This window comes from Triticum dicoccoides, chromosome 5A (genome assembly GCF_002162155.2).
Source record: "Triticum dicoccoides isolate Atlit2015 ecotype Zavitan chromosome 5A, WEW_v2.0, whole genome shotgun sequence".
Classification (NCBI taxonomy): Eukaryota; Viridiplantae; Streptophyta; class Magnoliopsida; order Poales; family Poaceae; genus Triticum; species Triticum dicoccoides.
This window is the reverse complement of record NC_041388.1, coordinates 358,905,661-358,914,691: the sequence shown is the minus strand read 5'-3', so window position 1 is coordinate 358,914,691 and position 9,031 is coordinate 358,905,661. Positions and strand designations below refer to the sequence as shown.

Sequence of the window (9,031 nt, the reverse complement as noted above, 5' to 3'; positions counted from 1 at the left end):
CCGCTGTTGATCCGGTGATCGACTACTTCACTGTCGAGGGTCTGTATCTGTCTGCAGAGCTTTCAGGCAAGCAAAACCCCCTTGAGCATTCCGATATCGCCCATTCCCTTCTCTCTTATGCTTGCATTAGAATCTACTGCTACTACCGTTATGCTATTTCTGCTGCATAGCCTGTTTATTGTAACCTGCTGTTGTTACCTACCTGCTTATCCTAAACTGTTTAGTATAGGTTGGGTAGAGACCCATCAGAGACCCCCACTTTGTCCCGACTGCCCCGCTGGATTATCAGAAGACCCGATCAACGGGATCGAAGACCAGGCCCCAGCACCGTACATCACTTTTCCCTTAGTTGCTCGACACTACTTGGTTATTATCGAGTGCCGAGGGTGATACCTCATCAGCACTTCTGATGTTAACCTTGTAGGTTAGTTCATCGATTATGGTCATCGAGGGTGATTCCTCCTTCTCCACTCTCGATAACGACACTGTCGTGCAACTCCTCAAGAGTGGACCTCGAGGGTGATTCCTCCTTCGTTCACCTTGACGATAACATCAGGTGGAATTCTGTCGAGGGTGATTCCTCAGGGTTCCCCTTGGTGTTAGACACACAGTTACTATGGTTACTATGACTTTACATTGAACCATGTTACTAAAGACGGATCGACCCCGAGGGGTACCCGCGCGAGCTTAATTGCGAGTGATGTGGAGTCAAGTTGATCTGGAAGGTGCCCGCGAGATAATTACGAGGCGTGGCCGGGCATTCTTAGCCTTTGCCATGAGTCCTCGAGATGGGGCGACGGGGTCACATCGATCATGAGTCTCTGCTCGTTACCACGCGTTCCCAAGACACTAACGGTTTGGATATTTGATCTGAGTAGGCCTCTGGCCTTTTTCGCACTAACCACCACACGGGAATAAGTATGGGCACTCTGCGTCGTATGCATCACCCGAAGCTTTCTAGACGTCAGCGACTGAGCGGCGCGCGCCGGGTTGGACTGCGTAAGCACCTGCCTTGTTAAAGGAGGTAGCTAGGTCTGCTCACCGGCCGCGTACACAACGTGCATGAGTGCAAAGGGCGATGGGCCCAAGACCCCTGCGTGCTTAGGATTTAGACCGGCGTGCTGACCTCTCTGTTAAGCCTAGGCAGGGTTGCGGTGTGTTGATCGGCCGAGGCCGGTCATGACCTGATGGTGTGTCCGGCCAAAGTTGATCGAGCGTGTTGGGTAAGTTGGTGCACCCCTGCAGGGAAGTATTCTATCTATTCGAATAGCCGGGTCCACGGTAACGGACGCTCGAAGTTGTATCCCGATCGATACAACTAGAATTGGATACTGGATGCCGAGGCATGTAATGTATATGATGGCTCTGTGATTGCTTTCTCGCAGGGGCTCGAGGAAGGATCTCTGGGCGAGGTTGATAACACTACTACTACTTTATATTATGTTGATTTGTACTCTTCTAAATGCCGCAAGATGCTTGAAGATGCTAGTCTTTGATAGGACTAGGCCCTTCCCTCTATTCTGGCATTTTTGTAGCTCAGTCCACATATACAACCTTCCTTTGATAATGTTGCATATGTAACGTAGATCCTTGCTTGTTGTGTACTCCCTCTGTAAACTAATATAAGAGTGTTTAGATAACTAAAATAGTAATCTAAACGCTCTTATATTAGTTTACGGAGGGACTACTTCAGATGAGTACTCACGTTTGCTTTCCTTTCCTTTTCCCCCATATCCGTTTGATGCAACTAGATGACGGAGCCCCTGAGACCGTTGCCCCCGCCGACGACTACCACTACTAGCACGAGGGTGCTTACTACTACGTGGAGGCCGCCGACGACCAGGAGTAGTTAGGAGGCTCCCAGGCAGGAGGCCTTGCCTTTTCGATCGTTGTTGCTTTTGTGCTAGCCTTCTTAAGGCAGATTTGTCTAACTTATGTCTGTACGCAGATATTGTTGCTTCCATTGACTCTTGTGTATTCGAGTTTATGTATTCGAACCCTCGAGACCCCTAGCTTGTAATATAAAACTTGTATTATTTTAATTTGTGTCTAGAGTTGTGTTATGATATCTTCCCGTGAGTCTCTGATCTTGATCGTACACATTTACGTGTATAATTAGTGTACGATTGAATGGGGGGCATCACACGCAGCGGCAGAGGCGACTGGTGATGGTCGAGGGCAGCGTGGAGGAGGTTAGTAGAAGTCGTTTCTAGCTTGGGCTATCCGTGACAGCGCCATGGTGGTGCCCACGGCTGACGGAGCCAAATCCGACTGATCTCAAGGTAGGGATTCTAAGCTAGGCGTGTTATAACGATGGTAACAAGGACATATGATTTTACCCAGGCCCAAGCTCTCTCCAAGAGATAATACCCTATGTCCTGCCTCTATTTACTGTATTGGAGTATAGTATAGAGTATATGTGCCTACCAGGAGATTGTTAATGATCTATCGACTAGCCTAGTCTTGGTTTATATAATGTACCGGAGACCTAGGATAACATGAGTTTTAATCGGCTACGTCGGTTGAGAGGAGTCTTCATTTTGTATGCCAAGTCTTGTAGAATCTTCCTTGTATGCGTTATGGACTGTCCGAAATGGCCTAGGATGGAACTGAAACGGGGGTCCTCGACCCGGCCTACCTGGCTGGGAAACGACATGGTAAGTACCCCTGGTCCAGAACATCAACATTGGTCGTTGCCCGAGGAAAGGAGCTCGAGGTTCCCATCAGCGTGGTGGTGTATAAGCCGGTGACGACACATGGGGCAACAGGCGACGAGAGGCGCCGACTTGCTTGAGGCTGCGGAAGGGGGTGAGAGGCGAGCGTGAGTGGGCTGGCGACGATGTGATAGGTGGGGGAGGCACGGTGACAGAGCGCTTGCTCGCAGGCGTGATGCATCGGTTGGCACGCGTGCACATGCGAGGGCTGGCGGCGGCTTATCGGATGTGGAGGTGAGATGGGATCTAGAGGAGACGGGCGAACAAAGACCCCATCGATTCCTCGGTCTGCAACAGAGCCTTGTTGCACTTGTGCGTCTTGCGACAAGGCGGTGTTGCAAACAAGTGTATGGGTAGGATTGCCACGCGTCGCACGACCATTATTTAACATCTGATTATACGGTCGTGGAGGTCAACACGTGCCCAGTTATTAGTCGGATGAAGCCAAGCATTTCCTAAAGAAAAAAAGTAGTACACACTAGAAAAAAACCATCCCATAATAATATTATAGTAAAACATATTTTTAACACAGTAAAAACAGAAGCGTCCAGACATACGTGTATACACTCACCTCTATGAACGCACACACGCACGACATATCATATTGAGATTTACGAAGTCATCGTAGGTGCGAGCATCATGAATTGAACCCTGATAAGCTGAGATACCATTGTCCCTCTAACCATTCAACCATCAGTTGGTTTGCATAGTAAAATATTTTTGCAAGCTATAAAAAACGTCTTATATTACGACCTTAAAAAAGGTCTTAGAGCAACTCCAACGGGCCGACCCAAATGAACGGTGCATTTGTTCGCTTTTTGTCCGTTTGGGTCGGCTGCCCGTCCGGTGTCCGCCCAGTTTTGCATTTGGATCGGCAGTGCGCCCAATACGCCGACCCATTTCATGTCTACATTTAACTTTTAAATAAAAAAGGCTCGCGGCCGATCACGCCAGCGGCCATGTCTCATGCTGGCACCATGCCAGCGCCGACATACAATGCCGGCTTCAGAAATTATCACCACAGTTCATGCTGGCACACTTGCCAGTCGGCCGACACACATGTCAGCACACAAAAAAAGTGTGGGACTTGAGTTCGACCACTCCATCGCGGTTCCCGTGGTCATGCCGGCATACAAAAAAGATGACGCTCACGGCCATAGATCACTCGTCGTCGAACTTAAGCATGCCGGCCTGCATCTTCTTGAACCACAACCTCTTCATTGGTGACACGGTGTTGAGATCCACCTTCATGATCTCCACTCCGGTCATCATGCTCGCGAGAGTCACTTCTTTTGCCTTGGTCTTGACGTTGGTGGCCTCAATCTTTAGCATCTTGGCTTGCTTCTCCGCCTCAAGCTCGAACATCTTGGCTTGCTTCTCGGCGTCCAGATCAAGCCTCCTCCTTTGGATCTCCATGAAAGCATCCATTTGCTCCGCCTTAAAACGCCGACGCTCCTCCTTCCTTGATTCCTTATTCATCATGCCGTCCATGCTTGCGATCAAGGCGTTGGTGGCCGCATCTCGCTTGTCCTCCTTCTTGGAGTTGGTCTACCCCCGCGGCCGTGCTGGCTCGCCCTCCCCAACATCCTCCACGGCTTTCTTCCCCCACATGCCTTGAGTGTGGCATATTGCGCCTTGAACTTCTCCTCGTCCTTAATGACCCGGTAGCAATGAGAGAGGTTGAAGCATTTGCCATTGTGTTGAATATTGAATGCCTCCTAAACTTGAAATGCCTACAAAATGTTTCCATGCAAGCATATGGCAAGTGATATGCAAATGAACACGCAAAGGATGAACTTGATGACACAAAAGAGGGCGGCTTGCTTGCTAGCATACCATGTCTTGCATGCCGATGCCGCTCACGGGGTGGGCCTTGACGCTCTCAAGAGTGGCGCAAAACTTGTTGCACTCTTGTTGGATCACCCTCCACCGCTTGGAAATGGAGACCCACCTGCGCGTGCTCACAAATTGGTAAGGTGGAAACTTCTTGCGCTCATGAAACTCTCGGTGGACACGAATCCAAAAGGTTGAATGCTTTTGCTCGGCGCCCGTCTTGGGGTCTTGTCCAATGTCACGCCAACACTCGCAAAGAAGCTTGTGCTCGGCCGCTGTGTATGTCTTCGTGCGCTTGCTCTTGCGCTTCGGCTTAGGACGGACGGCTTGGTTGGCGAGCTCGTTCTCGAACAAAGACTCCACTTCGATGTCGCACTCGTCCTCCTCCTCTAGCCCGTAGTCGTCCGGAAACTCATGGTCGAGGGGGGAGCCGTCCATGTCGATACCGACCTGATCACGCATGAAGGCCGCCAGATCGGCATCATAGCCAGCGGCCGGCGTGAACACCCTGCGGCCCTCCTGGCTTTGTGTCTCGTCGGGATCGTAGCCAGCGGCCGGCGCACTGCCCTCGAAGATGAGGTTCTGCATGTAGTCCTCGTCGACGGCGGAAGGCATTTCCTCAAACAGGTTGCGGGCGTCCGGGAGCCCGCCGACCGGCGTCTGACGCGCGCGTTTCCTCGTGTCGCCGGATGACGAGCCACCGACCACCAAGGTGGCGCTGAGGTCGATGGGCGCGGGCGCGGGAGTGAAAGGCGCGACCACACTCACGTCGGGCGAGCACTCCTCGGAGGGGCAGGAGGCTTGCGGGTAGACATGGAAGTCAGGGATCGGGTTGCAAACCGGCGTGCGAGGCGAGTCGGGCAGCACCATCCGAGGAAACGCCGACGAGCCGGTGCTGGCCGCGGCGAGGACGGAGGCCTGCGCGGCGGCCTCACCCCTCGCGTCTGCGGCGTGCCTCCGGCCCTTCCTCTTGGCCGACTCCCTTGCCCGCTCTTCGGGCGTCAGCACCTTCTTCGGCTTGGTCACGGTGGCGGTCTTGCGCGGCGCACGAGGCTTGCCTTTCCCGGCGGGGGCGGCGCCGGCGCCGGACGAGGCGAGACCGGCGGCGGCGTCGAGGTCGATGGCGTCCTCCATGGCTGGCTGGGGGCGGGAACGCGCGTGGGCGGGAGTGTTTTTGGGGAAAATGGAGAAAATGGCGGGCCCGGGAAGAGGAGTAGGCGTGCGCGCGTCCGTTTCGTTTTCGCGCCGACGCAAATCCGGCTTAAAAATAGGTTGGGAATGGATCGCCTGCAAACGAAAAACGGACGCGTCTCCGTCTGGGTCGGTGCGTTGGGCCGACTTTTCTGTCAACACCGACCCAAACAAACGGCGGCGGACGAAATGGATCGTCCCGTTGAAGTTGCTCTTATATTATGCCCTCGGAGTCAAAATTCATATTGACGGTCTCGTCTCCACCACCGGACCGTCCCATCTCCCGTGCGGCTGGACCGCTGGAGTGCCACCTTTCCCCTTCCCCTCGCTCTCCCGGGTCCCCTCCTCTACCCTGCCGCCGTGCCGTACTTCTCCTCGGCGGCTCCCAGTCCCAGTCGCTTCCCCGCCCGCTCACCACAGCGGCTCCCAGTAAGCCCCCCTAGCCACCCCCGACGGCGGTTCCCAAATCCCAATACCCACCCCACCAACAAACCCATCCGCATCCCCCTCGCGTCGCCCCCCCATCGCCGTCCCAGTTCAACCTCATCGCGTACCCGCCGTCCGCACCCCGTCCACAATTTCGGCCATCGGATTCCGAGGTATGAGCATTTGGCCATCCATGGCTAGCTAAACCCCACCCGCGCGAGAAATTTTTGGGTACGCCGGCCCGGCGTACACCCGGGCACACCATCTAGATCTGCCCGTGTTTGTTACGCGCTCTGGAAGGAACCCGAGCTCAGCTTTTGCGCGTTGCAATTGGATGATTTTTTTTCACGATTTCGATATTTCACAATCATGTATGAACTGTTCTTGAATAGCGGGCCTGATCGACCGTTCTCGTGTGCAGAGATTGTTTTTGGTGCGGTCGATCGAGACCGAAATCTGAGTTTGCTTGGCGGAGCCTGGTGAGGTCCTATGCTGCCTTCCCAGGATGAAAGGCGGTGTTCTGCATAGGCTCCTTGTCAACAAGCTATGCTTGGGCCTTCTGTTAGTTCTCCTCGTTGTGCCGATTGTCATTTTGTTGCTGGGCACAACTCCAGAACAGCTGAAAGTTCTCTCCCAAGGTACACCCTCTCAAATACAGTAGTTGCTATTGTGCTAGCTTGTTGCTTTGATTGCCGACTCAGAATCTCTCCATGCTCCTTTGGCTGAATTGTTATCTGTGTCCCCCTTCCCGCATCAGGTTTCCTACAGCAGCATGAACTGGAACATATTGGGGGTAATGTATCAGCTCTAGTTGAGCCTGCAGGTCCAGCTTATAACGACGACACTCACACGAGTATAACCAGACGGAACAAATGGAACAAAGGTTATGATTTTTATCATGCCCATCATGTGTTGGGAGTCTGAAGATTACTTTCTTATGCCTAATAGAGTGCCATTGTTGCTTTGCAGATTGTAACTATGCAAAGGGTAAGTGGGTAGCAGATGAGAAACGGCCACTCTATTCAGGTAATGAGTGCAAGCAATGGCTGTCAAAAATGTGGGCTTGTCGAATGATGCAACGCACGGATTTCTTCTATGAGAGTTACCGGTGGCAGCCGCACGGTTGTGAGATGCCTGAGTTTTCAGGGCCTAACTTGTTGAGCAGGTATTGTGCTATTTTTAACTGTGCGTTAGCTTACATACTGGACTTTTTTCTAACATATTGGAATGCTTACAGGCTGAGGCATAAAACTCTTGCTTTTGTGGGTGATTCCCTCGGGAGACAGCAATTTCAGTCCATCATGTGTATAGCAACAAGTGGTAAATACAGCCCAGATGTTGAAGATGTTGGTTGGAAATATGGCCTTGTCAAAGCTCCAGGTGCTTTAAGACCTGATGGGTGGGCTTATCGATTTCCAGAGACTAACACCACTATCCTTTACTACTGGTCTGCTAGCCTATCTGAATTGGAACCTTTGAACACAACAAAATCAGTAACTAGCTATGCGTTGCATCTTGATCGGCCTGTAACATTCCTGAAGAAGTATTTCCATGGTTTTGATGTTCTAGTACTTAACACAGGTCATCACTGGAACAGAGGGAAATTCAATGGAAATCACTGGGAATTGTATGCCAATGGGGAGCCTGTAGGGAAAGGTAGACTTGCAGATCTCAACCGTGCAAAGAATCTTACACTGTATAGCATTGCCAGGTGGGTGGATTCAGAACTCGCAAGCCGTCCTCAGATGAAAGCTTTTCTGAGGACAATGTCACCGAGGCATTTTGTAAATGGCGATTGGAACACTGGTGGAAGTTGTGGTAATAGCGTTCCCTTTTCTAATGGAAGCGAGGTCTTGCAGGATCATTCAAGTGACTTGCCTGCAGAGTTTGCTGTAAATGGAACTCAGGTTAAGCTTTTGGATATTACTGCTATCTCACAACTACGAGATGAGGGGCATATCTCAAATCGTACTTTCAGAGCTCCAACAGGCATTCATGATTGCTTGCACTGGTGCCTTCCTGGTATACCAGATATGTGGAATGAGCTCCTCTTTGCACAGATTTAGTACCTTTATACTGCAGTAAGGGCATTTTTCTCCCAGAGGCCCAAGAATCTATTAGTGTTCCTGCTGGTGGTCTGTACAGGGTGAACTGCTTTCTACCAGTGTTATTTGTGAACCATCCATGCGCAGGCGGTGTTTTTGGTCATCCATCCATGCCTAGGTGGTTAAAGGTGTCAAGATGATAGCATTCTTTCCAGTGTATTTCTTTTCAGATCTTAGCCCTGTTTCAGACCAGATGCGGAATTAGCTGCTACAGAGCCATATGTAGTGCTCCCCAGCCCCAAGGCACGTCAAACCTTTTTCTTTTCTGTAAAATGCCACTATAATTCCAGTTTACAATGTGCAGCATATATTCTGTAAAAATGTTCATACAAGTTGACCAAACTGCTATATCTTCTTTTAGATTATATATATAAAGTGGAACTTTTGGTTGAGTCTTATGTCCCCAAACCTCTTATCACTGTGATTATCCAGTGTAATTGATTTATCTTTCAGCACCGTACTACTTCCTTGATACTACATTTGTTCTCGAATAATCAAATGGCTCGGGCTTGCTCCAATCATAGGTGGTTCGGGGCTGAGAAATACCATATGCAGTGATGCCAGTTTTTGAGGAGAAGGATGAAAAGAACATAGTTATAAGCATTGAACTTAACCAAGCATCAATCTGAAGCTAGTAAGGATTTGGCAAAGCTTCCTTTGCACCATAGCTCGGTTCAGATTGCTAGCTTGTGGGATCAGGTGTGGAACTAGCTGAGTAAAATCAACGTTGAAGCTTTTATTTTTCTGTACTATAAAAATGGT

General features: G+C 50.8%; 1 protein-coding gene across 1 annotated transcript; it reads left to right on the top strand.

Annotated features, from left to right (window-relative positions):
• Positions 1–6,002: 6,002 nt before the first annotated feature.
• Positions 6,003–8,661, top strand: LOC119301504 (protein trichome birefringence-like 14). Its single transcript, XM_037578475.1, has 5 exons — positions 6,003–6,337; positions 6,586–6,802; positions 6,922–7,047; positions 7,134–7,329; positions 7,402–8,661. The coding sequence occupies exons 2-5, from the start codon at positions 6,670–6,672 to the stop codon at positions 8,228–8,230; spliced, it is 1,284 nt and encodes a 427-aa protein (XP_037434372.1). The 5' UTR covers positions 6,003–6,337; positions 6,586–6,669; the 3' UTR covers positions 8,231–8,661.
• The last annotated feature ends 370 nt before the right edge of the window (positions 8,662–9,031 follow it).